Raw genomic sequence first — 23,151 nt, 5'->3', positions numbered from 1 at the left:
CACTGTCCCAGGAGTGAACCATGGGTTTGAAGTATACTGTCATGCCAATTCCCATTCCCCAGGGTGCAAGTGTCCAGTGAGCCCAGGTAACCCTCTAAATCTAAACCTCCTGGGTTCTGCTGGTGGAGGGAGAAGGGGGTGGGAGATGACGGTACTTTCTCACCTTGATGTGCTCCATCATGGTCCGTTTCTGAGCGTAAAGCACTGGGCACTGAGGGCACTTGAAGACATTGACCCGTTGTTTGGTCAGATGCTGGTCAAAGTGGGAGCTCAGCAGCGGCTGGTGGGTGAAAACTGTATCACACATGGCGCATTTATGAATCACTCTGTGGGCCAGGGAGGGAAGAAACACAGTGAAGACTGACACTGTAAAGCAGAGGTTTGACAACACACACAGGACATGGACCTGAGCCCCACAGGTTGAGGAGCAGCAGGAGGCCATTTGGCCCATCAATCCTGCTCTGCCATTCCGTACAATCATAGCTATTAATGTTCGTGGCTTCACTTTCACTTTCCAGCCTAGCCCTCAGAACCTTCAGCTCCCCGCTCAACCAAAACGTTCTCTTACTGAACTTTCAATGACCTAGCCCCTGGGGAAACAAATTCTGCAGGTTAGCTCTCCCGCAGAGGAAATTCCTCCTTGTCTTGATCTCAAATGGGACAGCCTAGGCTGAGGTTCCCTGAGTGAGAGGAAACATCCTCCCAGAATTTCCCTGTCAAGCCCCTTTGGAATCCTACCAAGTTTTAATAAGGTCACCCCTCATCGCAGGAAGTACAGACATCTCTGAACTACTTCCAACGCAAGTCCATCAAATGTGATGCAAGGCTTGTGTATACCGCACATTTAGTTTGCAATTTGGGCTTCAAACTAGTGGATTATAGGTTTCTGTCTGTGTTTATGATTAACTTTCAGAGTTTTCTAAAGCCGTGATTTTATTTAAAAGGAAAACTGTTTGAGAAGCAGTTTGAAGTATAGGAGAGTTTTGACAAACACAGGCTAAACAGTGATGTGCTTCCAGTAGGGAGGAACTGGAACGGTTATTTTTTGGGCTGCGGAAATGTCCAGCCTTCGCGAACAATTCACTGAATCCTGGTCGAAGTCAGACGCATGACAGCATTTCTCCAAGTTGGAACAGAAATAGGTCACCTCAGTGCGAGACATTTAGTTTGTAAGCTCCAGACCAGGAGTGTTTTGTTAGAACCTGAAGAGGTTATTCCACACCTGAAAATCTAACTTCAATTGTGAATACTCAAGGAAGTGACTAATAAACTCTCAAGAATGGAAATGTAATGGCACAGTTAATTCTAACCCTATAGATGTGACAAAGAAAGGATATTTGTAACTCTAATGGGGGTATTGTTGGGATTGATAGAACATTGTATTTTACCGTGTGTTTCAAAATCTTTAAAACTGAGTTACATGTAAACAGATTGGTTTATTCAACTTCATTTCTTTTGTGCACTGTTGAAGCAGAATCTGCAGCCCTGTATGCTTGAGTTTCAGTGCAAAACCTTGATGTTAAATTTAAAAAATCATGATCCATCAAGCCAGATTTCAGTCCTTCTGGAAATCCAGATACAGAATATTTGCTAGTGTCCCCTTTTCCACATCATTCGCTCCCCCCTCAAAGGTCTCCGGAAAGTGGGCTTGACAGATTTAATGTTTCCCAAAGCTGAGTAGACTCTGGCTAATTGTACAAACATTTTATAAACAACTCTTTATTAATGGATTCTAGAAAGATTCAAGGCTGGTTGTGCTACCCAGCCTCTGCTACCTATACTCTGTATTATTCCCGAAGGTGGACCTTAACCACTGCTAGGCTATTCACCCTCAGGAGGCATCACCGTTTGATATTGTCAGGTTCACAGACGTGCTCCAATCCAGCTGGGAAAATGGATGAGGGGGAAGTAGGAGAAGTGCCGTCCGACCAGGAATACTTTTAAGAATGAAGTAGATAGATTCCTGTTAGGCACGGAGATGGATTTCGGGAATAGGAGGCAATGTGGAATTCCAGACACATACAGGTCAGCCCTGATTTACTGGCAGAGCAGGATTGAAGGACTATACGGTCAACTTTTGCTCCTACGTTGCAATGCTATTAGGATCACCAAAGGCAGACAGTCACTAACTAGTCCGATCAGGAACTCAGGAGAGACATCTTCCATGCACTGGGAGGTGGGGGTGACTCACTGCCAACACGGAGTCGGGAGTATGGGTTCTTGTGAATAAACACACACAGGAGAGAAGATCAAAGGGAGTGCAGCAATGAAAGTGGGCAGTGAGGAGCTTTCAGAAGAGGTGTGGAGTAGATACACTGGCTTGGGGCAGATGTGCCAAAAGGACTGGTTCTGCTCTGGACAAAGGCACAGCATGATCCCAGATACACACCACAACCCTGCCAAACAGACAGTGCGTGGAGGATGGGGATGGCCTCTAATGCTTGTCTCACGCTCTCCTTCAGTTTGACAGGATGCAGCGGGAGTAAGCGCGGAGGGTCACAAGGCAGATTAACTTGCTCGCTTCGCGTTCACTGCTCAGTGCAAGATATCACCCTGAACACAGATGGGGGGCTGGCATCACAGACAGACACTTGGGAGAATGAGCTGGGCTGGCCTATCGACATCTCCACTCCTCCATACCATCACTTACTTGGCCTGCTGATTGCTGACGCCTGGGTGCTGTGTGTAGATGTGGGAGTGCGCACTGGGGGCAGATTTGAATGCCATGGGGCAAATTGGACATTTGTGGAATGCCTCACAGTGCACGTCCTGGATGTGAGACTTGATCGAGGTAACACCTCCATATACAACTCCACACTGAGGGCACCTGGCAGAGGGAAGAAGATCAGCACATTAGATGAAGGAAACAATTACTCAACACACACAAGACCATAAGATACAGGAGCATTTGCTGAGGCCATGTCTGATCTGACGATCTTCAACAACAGGCATGTACTGTTGAGGCTGTATAAGGCTCTGGTCAGACTGCATTTGGGCCCCATATCTAGGGAAGGATGTGCTGGCCTTGGAGAGGGTCCAGAATGATCGCTGGGACTGGCGTTTGCCTGAGCAGGACAGACTCAGACCTGGGGGCACAACCTCAGATCGAAGGGATGGCCCTTTAGAACTGAGATGAGCGGGAATTGCTTCAGCCAGAGGGTGGCAAATCTGTGGGACTCATTGCTGCTGAAGGATGTGGAGGCCAAGTCATCGACTGAATTTACAGAAACACAATCCCTACTGTGTTGAAACACACCATTTGGCCCAATACGTCCACACAGACTCTCCGAAGAACATCCCACCCAGACTCACACCACCCTCCTCCCCCCATACCCTATTCCCTGTAACCCTGCATTCTCCATGGCTAATCCACCCTAATCCGCACATCCCTGGGCACTACGGGACAATTTAGCACGGCCAATCCACCCTAACCCGCACATCCCTGGGCACTACGGGACAATTTAGCACGGCTAATCCACCTGAACTTGCACATCCCTGGGCACTACAGGACAATTTAGCACAGCCAAGCCATCCTAATCTGCACACCTCTGTAGTGTGGGAGGAAACCCACGCAGACACAGCAAGAATGTGCAAACTGCACACAAATAGTTGTGCGAGGCTGGAATTGAACCCGGGTCCCTGGCGCAGCGAGGCAGCAGTGCGAACCACTGAGCCACCGTGCCACCCTTTTAAGGCACACCTAGATAGGTTCTTGATGAGTGAGGGAATCAAAAGTTACATGGACAAGACAGGGGAATGAGGTTGACAAACATATCAGCCACGATTGAACGGCGGAGTGACCCAATGGGCTGAATGGCCTATATCTGCTCCTGCCCCTTATCGTCCTATGCACTGAAAAATAACCATTCACAAATCCCACTCTCTTCTCTCCTTCCATGTTGTTTTTCCCTTCTCTCAAGTGATCCTCAACACCTGATTGAGGGGGGGCAGAGGCCTCGCACTCTAATACTGACCACCCCCACCCCGTCCCACTGTTAAGACTCCTCAGAGGCCTGAGAAGTGGGATTTGAAGGCAGCTGGAGGCAGGGGAGCGCGGGACCTCAGAGCCAACACTCCACCCATCGCGTTGGTGAAGGTTGAAAATGCAGGACAATTAATCAGCAGCCACAGGAACGTCACACCACAGACTGAGCCAGAAACAGCCAGGATCTCCCGTCTGCAGGCCACCTACTTGTATCCAATCTTGCGGGCGTAGTGAAAGCAGACATCTTTGACGTGGGTCTGGATGTGCGCGGCTCGGCAGACCCCTCCACATTCAGGGCAAATGTACGGAGACTTGCTCTTGTGCAGGCGATAGTGAGCAAAGTAGCTGCACTTAGTGGGCAGTAACATCTGACAGAGCTGACACACCTAACCAGGGAGGAGGCACAGAAACAAGCGATTAGCAGCTGCATACAGCATTAACTCAGCTCGACATCCCATCTGGCCCCACACCATCGGCTTTCCAGCATACACAGATACAGCCAGTAACACAGAGCCCGGACGGGGGGAGAGAGCGGTTACTGAGTGACAGTGTGAGGGAGAGGGATTCACATCAGTAGGGATACAGTCAGTAACACAGGGCGCTGGGGGGGGGGGGGGAGAGGGGATACTGAGTGACAGTGTGAGGGAGAGGGATTAACACCAGTAGGGATACAGTCAGTAACACAGGGCGCTGAGGGGGAGAGGGGTTACTGAGTGACAGTGTGAGGGAGAGGGATTAACATCAGTACAGATACAGTCAGTAACACAGGGCGCTGGGGGGGAGAGGGGTTACTGAGTGACAGTGTGAGGGAGAGGGATTAACATCAGTAGGGATACAGTCAGTAACACAGGGCGCTGGGGGGGGAGAGGGGTTACTGAGTGACAGTGTGAGGGAGAGGGATTAACATCAGTAGGGATACAGTCAGTAACACAGGGCCCTGGGGGTGGGGGGAAGAGGGGTTACTGAGTGACAGTGTGAGGGAGAGGGATTAACATCAGTAGGGATACAGTCAGTAACACAGGGCGCTGGGGGGGAGAGGGGTTACTGAGTGACAGTGTGAGGGACAGGGATTAACATCAGTAGGGATACAGTCAGTAACACAGGGCGCTGGGGGGGGAGAGGGGTTACTGAGTGACAGTGTGAGGGAGAGGGATTAACATCAGTAGGGATACAGTCAGTAACACAGGGCGCTGGGGGGGAGAGGGGTTACTGAGTGACAGTGTGAGGGAGAGGGATTAACATCAGTAGGGATACAGTCAGTAACACAGGGCGCTGGGGGGGGGAGAGGGGTTACTGAGTGACAGTGTGAGGGAGAGGGATTAACATCAGTACAGATACAGTCAGTAACACAAGGCGCTGGGGGGGAGAGGGGTTACTGAGTGACAGTGTGAGATAGAGGGATTAACATCAGTAGGGATACAGTCAGTAACACAGGGCGCTGGGGGGGAGAGAGGTTACTGAGTGACAGTGTGAGGGAGAGGGATTAACATCAGTAGGGATACAGTCAGTAACACAGGGCGCTGGGGGGGAGAGGGGTTACTGAGTGACAGTGTGAGGGAGAGGGATTAACATCAGTAGGGATACAGTCAGTAACACAGGGCGCTGGGGGGGGGGAGAGGGGTTACTGAGTGACAGTGTGAGGGAGAGGGATTAACATCAGTACAGATACAGTCAGTAACACAAGGCGCTGGGGGGGAGAGGGGTTACTGAGTGACAGTGTGAGGGAGAGGGATTAACATCAGTAGGGATACAGTCAGTAACACAGGGCGCTGGGGGGGAGAGAGGTTACTGAGTGACAGTGTGAGGGAGAGGGATTAACATCAGTAGGGATACAGTCAGTAACACAGGGCGCTGGGGGGGAGAGGGGTTACTGAGTGACAGTGTGAGGGAGAGGGATTAACATCAGTAGGGATACAGTCAGTAACACAGGGCTCTGGGGGGGAGAGGGGTTACTGAGTGACAGTGTGAGGGAGAGGGATTAACATCAGTAGGGATACAGTCAGTAACACAGGGCGCTGGGGGGGAGAGGGGTTACTGAGTGACAGTGTGAGGGAGAGGGATTAACATCAGTAGGGATACAGTCAGTAACACAGGGCCCTGGGGGGGGAGAGGGGTTACTGAGTGACAGTGTGAGGGAGAGGGATTAACATCAGTAGGGATACAGTCAGTAACACAGGGCGCTGGGGGGGAGAGGGGTTACTGAGTGACAGTGTGATGGAGAGGGATTAACATCAGTAGGGATACAGTCAGTAACACAGGGCTCTGGGGGGGAGAGGGGTTACTGAGTGACAGTGTGAGGGAGAGGGATTAACATCAGTAGGGATACAGTCAGTAACACAGGGCTCTGGGGGGGAGAGGGGTTACTGAGTGACAGTGTGAGGGAGAGGGATTAACATCAGTAGGGATACAGTCAGTAACACAGGGCCCTGGCGGGGAGAGGGGTTACTGAGTGACAGTGTGAGAGAGAGGGATTAACATCAGTAGGGATACAGTCAGTAACACAGGGCGCTGGGGGGGAGAGAGGTTACTGAGTGACAGTGTGAGGGAGAGGGATTAACATCAGTAGGGATACAGTCAGTAACACAGGGCGCTGGGGGGGAGAGGGGTTACTGAGTGACAGTGTGAGGGAGAGGGATTAACATCAGTAGGGATACACTCAGTAACACAGGGCGCTGGGGGGGAGAGGGGTTACTGAGTGACAGTGTGAGGGAGAGGGATTAACATCAGTAGGGATACAGTCAGTAACACAGGGCGCTGGTGGGGGAAGAGGGGTTACTGAGTGACAGTGTGAGGGAAAGGGATTAACATCAGTAGGGATACAGTCAGTAACACAGGGCGCTGAGGGGGAGAGGGGTTACTGAGTGACAGTGTGAGGGAGAGGGATTAACATCAGTAGGGATACAGTCAGTAACACAGGGCCCTGGGGGGGGAGAGGGGTTACTGAGTGACACTGTGAGGGAGAGGGATTAACATCAGTACAGATACAGTCAGTAACACAGGGCCCTGGGGGGGGAAGAGGGGTTACTGAGTGACAGTGTGAGGGAGAGGGATTAACATCAGTAGGGATACACTCAGTAACACAGGGCGCTGGGGGGGGAGAGGGGTTACTGAGTGACAGTGTGAGGGAGAGGGATTAACTTCAGTAGGGATACAGTCAGTAACACAGGGCGCTGGGGGGGAGAGGGGTTACTGAGTGACAGTGTGAGGTAGAGGGATTAACATCAGTAGGGATACAGTCAGTAACACAGGGCGCTGGGGGGGAGAGGGGTTACTGAGTGACAGTGTGAGGTAGAGGGATTAACATCAGTAGGGATACAGTCAGTAACACAGGGCGCTGGGGGGGGGGGGGAGAGGGGTTACTGAGTGACAGTGTGAGGGAGAGGGATTAACATCAGTAGGGATACAGTCAGTAACACAGGGCGCTGGGGGGGGGAGAGGGGTTACTGAGTGACAGTGTGAGGGAGAGGGATTAACATCAGTAGGGATACAGTCAGTAACACAGGGTGGTAGGATTACAAAAGTACCAAATTGGCTTGAAGATTATTTCTGTGAATTTCTGATGATGTAATTCAGATTCGCACATCCAGAATTTGCCAGCCTAATGAGAAGGGGGAAATTTTCCAAAATGCCTCTGCAGTGATTGGAGGGAAAGCAGCAGTACATGATTGCTGTTGACTTTTGTTTAGACCCAGGAGCCAGCTCTGTTCACAAATGTTACCGTTGTTAGACAGGTTAAGGAACAGGTCAGCAAGCGTGGGTCACTGCCTGCACCCCCCCCCCACCCCCCCCCCCCCCCCACCCCAACCCCTGGAATGGAGGGCTGCACAGATGGGCTCTGGGAGGCTAATAAGGAGTCCATAGCCAAGTCTTCACAATTCTGAAAGGGTGCAGTAGGTTGATGTACGAAACAGTGTGTGTGTGAGCGCGCCTGTGTGTATTTGCTAAGGGGAGAGCGGTGCTAGTCTCCCATCAATGTCAGAGAGGAACACCTTCCCCAGGGAGTTGGGGGGGGAACTCTCCACCCCAGGGAGCCGGGAGAATGGGCATTCCCCTGGAGGGAGTACTTGTGGAGAAGGGGTTATTCCCACCCACTGGGGCATGGTCATGGTGACTAGCACAGATACATTAAAGGGAGAAGCTGGATAAACTAATGAGATAGAAAGGAATAGCTGGATGTTGGGGTGTGGTGGTGGGGAAAACGGGGAGGCTTGCACAGGCGGAGAAGAAATAGGCATGGAGCGGAGTTCAAAGGTGTTGGGGCGGACATGCGGTTCGAGGGAATTCAAAGGAAAGTTGTGTCAAATTGTTCAACACTTAAACAGGTGTCACTAAAAGCAGCGCCTCGACCAGCAGGACAGATACAGGTGGGGGCTGTGGGGCGGTAGGAGAGTTAGGAGCAGCACCGAAACCTCTCTGCACCTCGTTCCCCAATCCCATGCCTCCTGCCCGCACTCACCTGGGCAGTAGCAGCAGCGGCAGAAGAGGAGGAGCTGGGGGTGCCAACCTGGAAGTGCAGTGCCAGCTCGAGCTGGTTGGCGAATGGCAGGTCGCACTCGGCACAGTTAAAGTTGCTGCAGTTGATGAGGGCCGGGTCAGGGAACAAGGGCATCACCGGGGAGTTCTGCTGGCAGCCAGCGTCCACCGCGGCGCTCCTGGGCCGGCTGGCTGGCAGCACGGGGGCTACGTCCGGCTGGCCGATCATCTGCTCCAGGCTGATGGTCTTCATGACCAGGTTGGAGCACTGCATGACAAGGCCCTTGTCCTTGTGCTCGCGGGCATGCAGCATCAGGCTGCAGCGGTTGAAGAAGACTATTCTCTTGGCGCAGTGGTTGCATGTCACGTCGATCCTCATGCTGCGCCGGTCGTAGTGCCGCGCCAGGCTCTTCTCCAGGGCGAAGGAATCGCCGCATTCCAGGCAGCGGTAACCAGAGGGTGGCAGTGCCAGGCAGCTCTCTGCTGGCGGGTTGAGGTTGGGCTTGTAGGTGGGCAGCGGGTTCCTCCCGTTCAGCAACTTGTGGAAAGCCTCCACCAGGGGAGCTGCCGGGCTCCGGGGGGTGCCCTGTCCCGTCTTCTGTGCCCCTGCCGCGTTACTGGGCGATTTGGTGGCCAGCTGGAGGGTGGTGGTGCTGCTGCTGCTGGTGGTGGTCGTGGCAGACTTGGGAGCCAGGGCCAAGGGCCTGGTGGTGGTGACCACAGGGAGGGTCTGGGGCACCAGGTTCAGGCTGGCCAAGTGGACGCTTTTGGAGACAGGCTTGGCAGCAGCAGTGGTGGGCTTAGGCGGTGCCAGCGTGGCCTTCTGGGCTATGCTGGCCGCCATGAGCATGGCGGTGCTGGCGTTCTGGAACGTGGACGTGGGCAGGACCGTCCCTTTCACCACGGCGCCATTGCCCAGCTGCAGGCTGACCACCTCGGGGCCGTCACCATGGCTGGGAGCTGGTGCTGGGACCTCCGCTTCGGGGAGGAGCTGCTCTCCCCCCGTCTCCTCCTCCTCCTCTCCTTCCTCCATCGGCTCGATCTCTGCGTCCGGTGCCGCGCCGTCAGTCTGGTTGGGCCGTGGTTCGGAATCGGACGAGACCCGGGTCACAGTGCGCATGATGCCCCCTGAGGATGTCTTGATGGTCTTAATCCGCACCTTGAGGGGCCGCGATGAGCTGGAGGACGACGAGCCCTTGCTGCTGCTGTCGTCGCTGGTCACGCTCTGGGGGCTGTCAGCTTGCTGCTGCTGCTTCAGCTGCCTGCTGAGGCTTGGGGGTGAAGGGAGGCCGCAGGGACTCCCCTCACCCATTGCCAAGGGCACAGGGGGGCTTGGAGGCTGTGTCTCTTCCTCCCCCTCGGGGGACTTCACATCAGCACCGCCCGCCGCGCTCGAATCAGCGCTGGGATCTGTCCAGAGTGCAGCAGGCGACTTGGGGGCTGCAAAGGAGCCAGAATCGCTCCTCGGAACGTCGGGGAGACTGTTCTCCTGGTCGCTGCTCTGCTCCATCTCCTCTGACTCCACGTCCGATTGCCTCTCCTCCTCCTCTTCTTCCTCCTCCAGCTCCAGCTCATCATCCTCGGATGAGGACCTGACGGCTCCGTTTGCCCTCGTCCGGTCCTCCCCTTGGAGGCTGTAGGCCCGGGGATCCTCAGAGGCCGGAGGGACGGGGAAGAGGGGCGGGAAGGGAGCAGCCTCGTGTTCACCCTCCTCTTCAGTCTTCATGGGTGGGTCCTGAGCACAGCCCAACGGCTCGAAGGGAGGGAGCCCCTCAGCCCTGGCCACCTTCGGCCAGCCCTCGCAGCTGGTGGCCTGCAGCGATGGCTTGGGGAGCTGGGGTTTGGCGTGGCCTCGTAGCCGTTGTGTAGCGCTCCAGGGTCAAAGTGGTGCGCTTCCTTTCGGTGGGAGGGCGAGCGTTTGGGGCTGACGCTGTTCTTGACAATCACGCTGACCGCCGGCTCTTCTGGTAAGCTCACAGGCAGCTCGGTGGACGGCCCCTTGCCACTGGCTGCCTGCTTCAAGGGAGCCTCCTCTTGGCTCGAGTCAATGGTGCCCTGGGGGTCCAAATCGGGAATATCAAAGGCTGCCAACAAGTCATCAAAATCAGGCGTCGTCATTTCGCCCATTATAGGGAGGCTGGTCAAACCTGCGGGGGGTGTGGGGGAGAAACAGAGAAAAGAAAGGAAAAACCATTTCACACATTCTGCTCTGAAAAATATCACCATCCCCTTGCCTCTCACTCAGCAGGGCGTTACTGCCAGGCTCTTCGACTTGGCAAGGCCTTGCAAGCAACCCCAACTGTCCTCTCCAACGGCACCAGAAACTGCTGGAGAAACTCAGAGGGTCTGGTAGCATCTGCGGACAGAGAGACGGAGCTGACGTTTGAGTCCAGTTCCGAAAAAGCGTCTGGAGGGGGACATGGGCAAAAAGCTGGCAAACGGGACCAGATTTATTTAGGATATCTGGCCGGCACGGAGGAGTTGGGCCGAATAGTCTGCTCCTATAGTGTACGTCTCTATTTTTCTCTCCACAGATGCTGCCAGATCTGCTGAGTTTCTCCAGCAATTTCTGTTGTCGTTTCAGATTTCTAGCAGCTACAGCTCCTTGTTTCATCCAACTGCCTTCCCCACCAATTTCCACAAGGAATGGCATTCCCCCCTCCACCCAGTGTCCTTCAGGAGCCCAGCAGGCTCCTAACCTTGGCAGACTCAGTTTAAACAAAAAAGAGTCTTCCATTCAGGGCAGTGGAGACTTTTCTTCATCTCTGCCTAAGGAACTGGGGGAGTGGGGGGTGCTCTGGGAAACTCTCTTCACCAGAGAGAGTTAGAGGCTCGATCAGTGAATATTTGTAAGAAAACGCTGGAAGCAGATTTGACTCCCTGTTAACTAAGAGATTGGGGGGGGGGGGTGGAGAACTGGGGACTAATTAGAGGTGGAATAGCAGCTCAGCTCACTATCAGATCTTGAACAGGCTTGAGGGGCTGAACTGCCTTACTCCCATTTCCTGATTCGAACGTAACTCAGCGTTGGCAGCATTTACTGGTTTGGATGGGCTTTTTGCACAGGTCAAATGCAAAGCCTCTCCCCCGGCAGCCACAGGTTGGGTGGGAAGATAGAGCAACAATTTAAAATAAAACAAAAGGGGGCAGAACCACAGGCTCACTAGCCCTTGACAGTCGACATTTACTCGAGGGAAGCTGATGCTGTAACTCGATCTGAAACTTGGCTCAGGCAGGCAAAATAAAACCAGCTGCTTATCCTCACAGGTTGTCAAGGCACCCGGGGGTTGCTCTCTGCATTGCTTTCACCCCTCAGTGGCTCGCTCGCTCAGGAACCTCTGCAAAGTGAATTCCTCAAAGCAAACTATAGCAGGATTGCGGGTCGGTGGGGGTGGTGGTCTTCCCGTACAATTTAACGGTAAGTTGGCACACCCTCCCCCCTTTCAAAACTCATCAGATTTTAAATCAAAACTGGAGTTGGCTTTTCAATAAGAAAAAACCAAAACCACGCACACACACAGCCAACCTCCCTCAAGCACGCACGCACGCACATACACACAGCCACCTTTGTGCACACTCACACGCAAACACGTGCACAGCCGCCCTCTCTCAGACACGTTGCCACCTTCCCACCCAGGCTCACAAACGCACTGCCACACTCCATCATGCACATGTGCACTCACACACTGCCACCCTCCCTCAGACATGCGCGCGCGCTCACACACACACACTGCTACCCTCCTTCACGCGCCACATGCACACACGGGCGCGCTCACGCATGCACTGCCACCCTCCCTCACATGCACACAAGGCCATGCTCACACATGAACTGCCACCCTCCTTCGCACGTGCGTGCTCACATGTAGTCGCTCTCACACACACACTGCCACCCTCCCTCAATCTCCCTGGTAAATCTCCTCAGCCCTCTCCAGTGTAGTCAGAGGGACCACAGATCCCTGAAGGATGCAGGGTAGGGGCAGGGAAAATAAGGTGTTAAACAAGCTGCGGAAGTGTTGAGGGAAGGTCACGTTTGTGATGTTCAGTTGCATATTTTGAGGTGGTAACTTAGGAGCATTGATGACAGTAATCCATTTGATGTGCAATCAAATCCTTCCTGTAATGTGATGAGCAGAACTGCACACAATCCTTCAGCTGCGACCCAACCAACATTTTAAACAAATCCAGCATAACCTGTGAGGCTGGATGAACACAGCAGGCCAAGCAGCATCTCAGGAGCACAAAAGCTGACGTTTCGGGCCTAGACCCTTCATCAGAGAGGGGGATGGGGAGAGGGAACTGGAATAAATAGGGAGAGAGGGGGAGGCGGACCGAAGATGGAGAGAAAAGAAGATAGGTGCAGAGAGTATAGGTGGGGAGGTAGGGAGGGGATAGGTCAGTCCAGGGAAGACGGGCAGGTCAAGGAGGTGGGATGAGGTTAGTAGGTAGATGGGGGTGCGGCTTGGGGTGGGAGGAAGGGATGGGTGAGAGGAAGAACCGGTTAGGGAGGCAGAGACAGGTTGGACTGGTTTTGGGATGCAGTGGGTGGGGGGGGAAGAGCTGGGCTCGTTGTGTGATGCAGTGGGTGGGGGGAAGAGCTGGGCTGGTTGTGTGGTGCAGTGGGGGGAGGGGACGAACTGGGCTGGTTGTGTGATGCAGTGGGGGAAGGGGAGATTTTGAAACTGGTGAAGTCCACATTGATACCATATGGCTGCAGGGTTCCCAGGCGGAATATGAGTTGCTGTTCCTGCAACCTTCGGGTGGCATCATTGTGGCAGTGCAGGAGGCCCATGATGGACATGTCATCTAGAGAATGGGAGGGGGAGTGGGAATGGTTTGCGACTGGGAGGTGCAGTTGTTTGTTGCGAACTGAACGGAGGTGTTCTGCAAAGCGGTCCCCAAGCCTCCGCTTGGTTTCCCCAATGTAGAGGAAGCCGCACCGGGTACAGTGGATGCAGTATACCACATTGGCAGATGTGCAGGTGAACCTCTGCTTAATGTGGAATGTCATCTAGGGGCCTGGGATAGGGGTGAGGGAGGAGGTGTGGGGACAAGTGTAGCATTTCCTGCGGTTGCAGGGCAAGGTGCCGGGTGTGGTGGGGTTGGAGGGCAGTGTGGAGTGAACAAGGGAGTCACGGAGAGAGTGGTCTCTCCGGAAAGCAGACAGGGGTGGGGATGGAAAAATGTCTTGGGTCGTGGGGTCGGATTGTAGATGGCGGAAGTGTCGGAGGATGATGCGTTGTATCCAGAGGTTGGTGGGGTGGTGTGTGAGAACGAGGGGGATCCTCTTGGGGCGGTTGTGGCGGGGGCGGGGTGTGAGGGATGTGTTGCGGGAAATACAGGAGACGCGGTCAAGGGCGTTCTTGACCACAGTGGGGGGAAAGTTGCGGTCCTTAAAGAACTTGGACATCTGGGATGTGCGGGAGTGGAATGTCTTATCGTGGGAGCAGATGCGGCGGAGGCGGAGGAGTTGGGAATAGGGAATGGAATTTTTGCAGGAGGGTGGGTGGGAGGAGGTGTATTCTAGGTAGCTGTGGGAGTCGGTGGGCTTGAAATGGACATCAGTTACAAGCTGGTTGCCTGAGAGGTCCAGGAAGGTGAGGGATGTGCTGGAGATGGCCCAGGTGAACTGAAGGTTGGGGTGGAAGGTGTTGGTGAAGTGGATGAACTGGTCGAGCTCCTCTGGGGAGCAAGAGGCAGCGCCGATACAGTCATCAATGTACCGGAGGAAGAGGTGGGGTTTGGGGCCTGTGTAGGTGCGGAAGAGGGACTGTTCCACGTAACCTACAAAGAGGCAGGCATAGCTGGGGCCCATGCGGGTGCCCATGGCCACCCACTTAGTCTGTAGGAAGTGGGAGGAGTCAAAAGAGAAGTTGTTGAGTGTGAGGACGAGTTCAGCTAGGCGGATGAGAGTGTCGGTGGAGGGGGACTGGTCGGGCCTGCGGGACAGGAAGAAGCGGAGGGCCTTGTGGCCACCTCCATGCGGAATGCAGGTGTACAGGGACTGGATGTCCATGGTGAATATGAGGTGTTGGGGGCCAGGGAATTGGAAGTCCTGGAGGAGGTGGAGGGCGTGGGTGGTGTCACGGACGTAGGTGGGCAGTTCCTGGACCAAAGGGGAGAAAATGGAGTCCAGATAGGTGGAGATGAGTTCGGTGGGGCAGGAGCAGGCTGAGATGATGGGTCGACCAGGGCAGGCAGGTTTGTGGATTTTGGGAAGGAGATAGAAACGGGCCATGCGGGGTCGGGGAACAATGAGGTTGGAGGCTGTGGGTGGGAGGTCCCCTGAGGTGATGAGTTCGTGAATGGTGTTGGAGATGATGATTTGGTGCTCGGGTGTGGGGTCATGATCGAGGAGGCGGTGTCGGAGAGTTGGCGTCTGGCCTCGGCGATGTAGAGGTCAGTGCGCCATACTACCACTGCGCCACCCTTGTCTGCGGGTTTGATGGTGAGGTTGGGGTTGGAGCGGAGGGCTGCCCATTCTGCGGGGGAGAGGTTGGAGTGGGTGAGAGGGGATCCTAAGAGGATCCCCCTCGTTCTCACACACCACCCTACCAACCTCCGGATACAACGCATCATCCTCCGACACTTCCGCCATTTACAATCCGACCCCACCACCCAAGACATTTTTCCATCCCCACCCCTGTCTGCTTTCTGGAGAGACCACTCTCTCCGTGACTCCCTTGTTCGCTCCACACTGCCCTCCAACCCCACCACACCCGGCACCTTGCCCTGCAACCGCAGGAAATGCTACACTTGTCCCCACACCTCCTCCCTCACCCTATCCCAGGCCCAAAGATGACATTCCACATTAAGCAGAGGTTCACCTGCACGTCTGCCAATGTGGTATACTGCATCCACTGTACCCGGTGCGGCTTCCTCTACATTGGGGAAACCAAGCGGAGGCTTGGGGACCGCTTTGCAGAACACCTCCGCTCAGTTCGCAACAAACAACTGCACCTCCCAGTCGCAAACCATTCCCACTCCCCCTCCCATTCTCTAGATGACATGTCCATCATGGGCCTCCTGCAGTGCCACAATGATGCCACCCAAAGGTTGCAGGAACAGCAACTCATGTTCCGCCTGGGAACCCTGCAGCCATATGGTATCAATGTGGACTTCACCAGTTTCAAAATCTCCCCTTCCCCCACTGCATCACACAACCAGCCCAGTTCGTCCCCTCCCCCCACTGCACCACACAACCAGCCCAGCTCTTCCCCTCCACCCACTGCATCCCAAAACCAGTCCAACCTGTCTCTGCCTCCCTAACCGGTTCTTCCTCTCACCCATCCCTTCCTCCCACCCCAAGCCGCACCCCCATCTACCTACTAACCTCATCCCACCTCCTTGACCTGTCCGTCTTCCCTGGACTGACCTATCCCCTCCCTACCTCCCCACCTATACTCTCTCCACCTATCTTCTTTTCTTTCCATCTTCGGTCCGCCTCCCCCTCTCTCCCTATTTATTCCAGTTCCCTCTCCCCATCCCCCTTTTCTGATGAAGGGTCTAGGCCCGAAACGTCAGCTTTTGTGCTCCTGAGATGCTGCTTGGCCTGCTGTGTTCATCCAGCCTCACATTTTATTATCTTGGAATTCTCCAGCATCTGCAGTTCCCATTATCTCTCCAGCATAACCTCCAGTTTTAATGTCTCAGTTAAAAAAAGGCATGTATCCCACAAGCCTTGTTAAACACCTTACCTCCCTGCCCTATCTCTGCGGATATGCACACTAAGACCCGTCTGATCTTCTGCATGTCCCAGGGCCCTACCATTCACAGTATAATCCCTGGCCTTGTTTAACCTCCTCAAGCACGTCAGGTCACACTTTTCCTGGTTGAAGTCTGTTTGCACTTGCTCAGAGTTTCAACACAGAGTAGAACTGGAGGAACACAGCAGGTCAGACAGCAGCAGGGGAGCGGGAATAACACAGCGTGGAGCTGGAGGAACACAGCCAGTCAGGCAGTAGCAGGGGAGCGGGAATAACACAGCGTGGAGCTGGAGGAACACAGCAGGTCAGGCAGCATCAGAGGAGCAGGAATAACACAGCGTGGAGGTGCAGGAACACAGCAGGGAAGCAGGAAGAACAGAGTGAGGAGCTGGAGGAACACAGCAGCTCAGGCAGCATCAGAGGAGCAGGAAAGTCAACGTCTTGGTTTACATGAAAGGGAGTGAGCCCAAAACACTTGCTTTCCTGCTCCTCTGATGCTGCCTGACCTGCTGTGTTCCTCCAGCTCCACACTGTATGGACTCTGACTCCAGCGTCTGCAGTTCCTGCTATCTCCTCCTGTAGCTTACTATTTATCCTAATGATTTATCACCCTACAGATTTGCATCTCATCCGCAAATTTCTTGATCATACCCCCTTGCATTTAAATCCAAGTCATTAATAAACATCACAAACGGCCAGGACCTAAAGCCGAGCCCTGTAGAGCCCCCAGCGGACACAGGCACGTCTCCGTACCGTCAGCCTTTGCTTCCTGCCTCTCAGTCAGTTTGCAATCCAGGTCCCAAGGGCCAATTGCTTTCTCATCTGCTTGCCAACGAGGGGCCTTATCGAAAGCCTTGAAGACCACATCCACTGCTTCACCTTCGACAGCCCGGGGTGACCTTGTCAAAAACATTTGATCAAAACTACCAAACATAGCCTTCCCTTCGTAAATCCATGCGGACTATTAATCTGCATCCCCCCAAGTGTAGATTTACTCCGTCTAACATTCTCTCTGAGCTGCATGGTCCTTTGACGGGTCTGTACTGATCGATCCCACACGCAGACAGGTCACTTTGACCCCGGAAGCAGCGACCAGGCACAGACTTCCACCAGGCAGCAGGGAAAACTTCTGGCCCTCAGGATTCTCATTATTTCCCCACCAGTGACTAGCCCAGTAGACTGTGACATTGTGCCATTGTGTTCCTGAGGTTATAGTGCTGTCTCAGGAACTGATGTGACTAAGAGTTGGCATATGGGGGCATGGGAGGGTTAGATGGGTCACACCCTGCTGGCATGAGGGTAGAAGCTCACTGAGCCAAGTCAACCTCATGCCATTCACCATCCCTAATAGGTTCAGCTGAATCTGTCTTGATTCCCTCCACTGCAGGTCACGGGCCTCAAAGTTGTTAAGGATGTAATTAACTCAGCTGTCTGAATGGGAAGGGAAAACTATACTCCAAAGCGTAAGGGTCCCTGGGGTACGGTGGCTTAGAAGGTCCAGGATCAAATCATCATGGGTGGCTCAGTGATTAGCACTGCTGCCTGACAGTGCCAGGGACCTGGGTTCGATCCCACCCTTGGGCGACTGTCTGTGTGGAGTCTGCACCTTCTCCCCGTGTCTGCGTGAGTTTCCTCCAGGTGCTCCAGTTTCCGCTCACAGTCCAAAGATAAGCAGGTTTGGCCAAATTACATTTCCCGGGGATGTTTAGGTTCAGTGGGTCAGACACGGGATATCAGGGGTAGGATAACGGGTCTGGGTGGGATGCTTTTCAGTCGGGCAGTGTCGACTTAGAACATAGAACATAGAACAGTACAGCACAGAACAGGCCCTTCAGCCCACAATGTTGTGCCGACCATTGATCCTCATGTATGCACCCTCAAATTTCTGTGACCATATGCATGTCCAGCAGTCTCTTAAATGACCCCAATGACCTTGCTTCCACAACTGCTGCTGGCAACGCATTCCATGCTCTCACAACTCAGGCCAAATGGCCTGTTCCACACGGTAGGGATTCTATGAAAATAAATCTAAAAAAAGTCTCAGAGGTGTGTCCTAAGAGGTTGATTAAAACATTTAAACACCCTCCAAGACGTCAGGTACTGGCCAAAGCTGCCATTCAGTGGCTGCAGATTTGACCTTTGACACAGTGACCGTGATCTCCAGTTTCTCTCTAGAATGTATAAATCTTTTGCCTTTTACTAAAGATTTCAGTCATCGCAGAATAAGTACAACAGAGCGTCATCACCTGGATTCTCACGCACTCTCTCACACACCTCCAATAAAAAAAGCTGTTCCAACCGCCAATGCCACACAGTCTCAGTGCAGCTGTTTCTCATTGCCTGCAGTCTCTGGTTCAGTCCAGCAGCTCCTGCCGTACATATATATATATATATATATATATATATACATACATACATATATACACACATATAGGAACACACTGTGACCAATAAATCACATCCAGTTTAAAACAACTTGGCCAATTAAGCACTTGCTATGACCTGCCAACGTTGGAACCTCTTCCACTTGAGCGAATCAGATTCCACAGCTCCCCGCCGCCACCCCAACTCCTTCCCCTGACACCAGCACCAACATTTCACCTCCCAGAATCCATCACCTACAGCAGGGTGCAGGCTGGGGGATGTTCATGGTTTCTTGGCTGTCAGGGAGATGCTGTCCTTGTCTATGCTGAACGATTGAGTGTCGTTTCAGTCAGAGTTATCACAGTCTTATGCGTGTGGCTTTAAGGATGACACCATTTCAGATTAGGACACCCCCCACCCAGCAAAACAGTTCTCTCTCAAACAGACCAGGATTGTGAACGGAGTTAGCACTAACAGGTTTCCAGGCCCCACCTGTTAAATCTCTCAACAGGTTGGTGACAGTGAATGCCATTAAAACCAGGACTGGATGAACAACTGCAGGCAGGTGATGACAATTCTGGGTTCATCAAGTTAAATAACATTTCTGCTCCTACAGAAAGCCTCAGGCTCAATCTACTTACTCACCCGAGCATAAAGGCAAAACGCGTCCAATTCTTTCCAATCCCGTGCTGTCCCTGTCCTGGGAGTGTTTGATGGGGGGATGAAGGAAAACAGTGTAGAGGGAGCTTTATTCTGTATCTAGCCCCATGCTGTCCCTGTCCTGGGAGTGTTTGATGGGGGAAACAGTGCAGAGGGAGCTTTAATCTGTACCTAACCTCATGCTGTCCCCGTCCTGGGAGTGTTTGACTTGGGTGGGCGGAGGCAGTGTAGGGGAAGCTTTATTCTGTATCTAACCCCATGCTGTTCCTGTTCTGGGACTGTTTGATGGGGGGGGGAAGACAATGTAGAGTTAGCTTTACTCTGTAAGTAACCCCATGCTGTGCCCGTCCTGGGAGTGATTTAAACAGAGTAACCACATAAAACAAACGATGTGCTCAGATGGATCCACAAAGCTGTGTGTGATTGAGAACCACGTTCTAAAGTGAGAGGGGTTTCACAGAATCAGATATAAATCAGAAGTTAAGTATTCGGACCAGTAGATCTATGGTGTTTCTGACGTGACAAGACTGATACACCAATTCTACAGTTTAAAATTTCTCACTGAGCAGGAGATGTAAATAGAACAGTGACGGAATCATCAGCAAAGTTGGATATGCAGATTATAACCGTGGTGAGAATAACTGGGGCCATGGCTGCTCTTCCCCGCTCAGGGCATCACGTCTGTTAGCTCCTCACCCCAACACAAGGGAAAGAGGGGAGCAGCTCAGAGTAGGACACTGCATTGAGCAAGCTGGTCAGGGAGCCTACTCTCTCCGAATCAGCAGAAGCTCACCCGCCCACTGTCTCCACCCTGCTGTCACAGTCTACTCACTCTTTATAATCTCCATCCCTGGGTTTGTAACAACGCTGGAGGATCGGCTCGGGACAGTTTATTCCTTGTCATTCAGGCACGGCACAGGCTTCACAGTGCACTTCCTCTTGGCTGCCTGGCAGTTCCGCCACACACACTCAAACACACACACCCTCATATCTTCCAGAAAAGAGCTCATATAGCCTCTGACATCATCTATCCTGGCAGCAGCAGCCTCTTGATTGAATCTCTTGCCTACCCCAACCTCCCAGCCTCCTGCCCTACCTCGTCCATCCCTCAGGTTTAGAGGCAAGATATTCCAAACAAGGGAGGAGTGTTGCTGACAGAGCCAGGGGACAGGAGCTCGGAGCTGCACAGGGAGATGTTTGCACATAGGAAGCCGTTTCTAGCCTCCTGAATGCTTAATTGCAAGGAAATAAACAAGTCATCCAGCCAGGGTGTTTTTGACATTCGCTGCTGTTGTGTTTCTTTTGACAAGGGGATGGGCACCGACACTACACTACAAACAGCCACAGTGCGGCCATCAGCTCAATTGTTTGCAGGGAGGGGGTAAGAGAGAGAGAGAGAGAGGTGGAGGGGGGGGTGGGAGAGAGAAAATTGATCAGTGAGAATTTTCACTGTCCAGAGACATTGGCCAGAAGGTGGGTCAGCCATCAGCCCAGCTGTGGGTCACGCTCTGCTCTGAGAGTGTGTGACAAAGGACACTCTGTCAGCCAGATCGCGGCTGCTCCTGGGTCACCCTGTCCGAATAAACTCGCCTTGTGTTTCTTTCTCTCACCGATGTTCCAGTGCGATGCAGAACACAGCAGTGCATTAAACACAAGCCTATCCTGGGGATTAAGTTGTCATTACATTGTTTTTAGGGGGAATGGGGGGGGAGGTTGTAACTAGAAACAGGGACGGTGTGTGTGGGGGTGGGGAGAGGAAAGAGAAAGGTGTGAATAACATCTGGGAGAGAGAGTACAAGGTCGCAATTAAACGTGATGACTCACAGCAAGCTGTCGCCTCACATCCACGCTGTCTTGTCAATTGCAACAAGCTGCAAGTAAACATCTCACAGATCCAGAGGGAGAAGGGCCCTGACTCCCACTGTGTCACCCTCGGCAGCTGCCTGGGGGGAGCCACCAGCTCTGCAATTCCCACCTTCAACGTGCTGGAGCCAGGTACATCTAAGGTTATCAGGTGGTCCCCTGGCACAAAATAATGGGCAAGGGGACAGGAACAAGTTAGAGAGTTGGCATGGAGAGGGTTGGATGTTTGTTTAACAAGCCAGTGCAGGGCACAATGGGACAAATGATTTGCCTCCCGCTCTGCAATTCTGTGAACCTATTCATCCTCATCCCTCCGCTCTGTGACTCAGCTTTCGATGACCTGTTCCCAGCAGCTCGATGTGTGGCTGGCTGAGACATCTGATCAATTAGCATTCCTGGGACATTAAAAGGCACTGCATGAGGCAAGTTGTTGCTCTGAGGGAGCTACAAAGTGGGTCTGGGACCCAGTCCAAAAGCATTTACAGACGAGGGGGTGATAGCAGGGACATCAGGCTTCAGGGCAGAACAAGGACTTTTTGGGATCATTGATGGCACAAGCGGGGTCTAAGAGATGGCAAAGTAGGTATGGACTAAAGCTAGGGGTGCAGGCTATTCCCAAGGCAGCGCAGTGGGAGCGCGCTACCACACAGAGTGTGACACAGGCAGATGAAATAAACAGCCTAGCTCTGCCCTTTTGAAAACAAGATGTACAATCTTCATAAGTCCAATACAAAACTAAACATCCAGGAACACATCCAACAAAATAAAGAGAAATCAATGTGAGCCACAAAACTAAAAGCACAGCATTTGGAATGAAGTGGTGCTGCAAAGCCTCTTTGAAGACGAGCCTGCAGCAGGGAGGAGATGGGGGCTGAGACAGCACAAACGCATGCACCTACGCCACAGGCAATGGGCCCACCTTCATCATTTCAATCTGCAAACTCCCGTTCCCACGCACCCTCCCAGATACCTTCTCCGCCTCCTAGTTCCAAGCGGGAAGTCTCAGATCTTTACGGGACACAAACTCCACCAGCACTTTGTGGGTCAAAGCTTCCTTTTCCTTTGGGGTCTAGGCCAAGTTATTGGCAGTTCTCATCCCTGCGGGTGATCAGCAGAAGCTGAGGTATTTGTTGGTTGCTTCCCACTGTATTAGAGAATGCAGTTACTGGAAGTGCTTCCCCTCTGCTGTGCTTCTGCTTTCCACCACTCAGCGGGGAGGCCCTTCTCCCCTTCACATCGCTGCCATCTCTTTTGAGAAACCTTCCAAATAGCCTCAGATTTCCCTTGAACTTTCTGCAAGGCTCTTCAGCTTCATCCAGTTTGTGAATTATTAGTAAAACTGCTTTTTCACATTGTGTTAGCATGTATCATCGACAAGATGCACTAGTGTGACTCAATCCTCCAACAGCCCCTTCCAAACCCACGACCACTTCCATCTAGAAGGACAAGGGCATCAGATACATGGGAACACCACCCCCTCTGAGCCACTCAGCATCCTGATTCGGAAGTATATTGCTGGTCTTTCCTGGAACTCTCTCTATGCCAGCATTGTGGGTGTGCCCATGCCACATGGACTGCAGTGGTTAAAGGCGGCAACTCTCCACTACCTCAAGGGCAACCAGGGACGGGCAACAAATGCTGGTCCGAGAAGCAGTACTCACATTGCATACATGAATAAAAATATTCCTGACTACCGACATTCCAGAGCAGAAATCACAGCAGAATATTCATTTATAACTTCAACACCCCTCCACTCTCTCCCGGATTATCCGACGCCATGCTGCCCTCTACCAAATTATTCAACACGCTTCCATCTCCTCTTCCACATTATCCAGCAGTCCCTTGCCCTCTCCCGGATTATCCGGTGCACCCCTGTCCACTCTCCAAGATTGTCCGACGCACCTCCGTTCTCTCTCCCCAATTATCTGATGCACCTCCGTCCCCTCTCCCGGAATTTCCTCACTCTGACCATTTCTAAGCTAGTGAATTTGCCTCCTGTTTCCTTTTCTGTTACCTGACTGTTTGCTTTCAGGCCCTCTCTCAACCTTTCCAATCGTTTTTTTAAAATAGACATCTTGTCTGTATTTTGCTCCACATTGAGAG

The 23,151-nt window shown here is 52.9% G+C and overlaps 1 protein-coding gene across 1 annotated transcript in view; it reads right to left on the bottom strand.

The window, feature by feature from the left end:
- Window positions 1–20,262, bottom strand: part of LOC125449824 (zinc finger protein 687-like) — a 31,386-nt gene extending 11,124 nt beyond the window's left edge. The window contains 6 exon segments of the mRNA XM_048525745.2: window positions 164–326; window positions 2,651–2,827; window positions 4,193–4,371; window positions 8,442–10,306; window positions 10,309–10,605; window positions 20,018–20,262. Of these exon segments, the coding sequence (XP_048381702.2) occupies window positions 164–326; window positions 2,651–2,827; window positions 4,193–4,371; window positions 8,442–10,306; window positions 10,309–10,605; window positions 20,018–20,033 (2,697 nt within the window). The 5' untranslated portion in view covers window positions 20,034–20,262.
- Window positions 20,263–23,151: the final 2,889 nt, after the last annotated feature.

This window comes from Stegostoma tigrinum, chromosome 47 (assembly GCF_030684315.1).
Source record: "Stegostoma tigrinum isolate sSteTig4 chromosome 47, sSteTig4.hap1, whole genome shotgun sequence".
NCBI classification, from domain to species: domain Eukaryota; kingdom Metazoa; phylum Chordata; class Chondrichthyes; order Orectolobiformes; family Stegostomatidae; genus Stegostoma; species Stegostoma tigrinum.
Note: the sequence above shows the minus strand (reverse complement) of the source record. Positions and strands in the feature narration are given on the sequence as shown.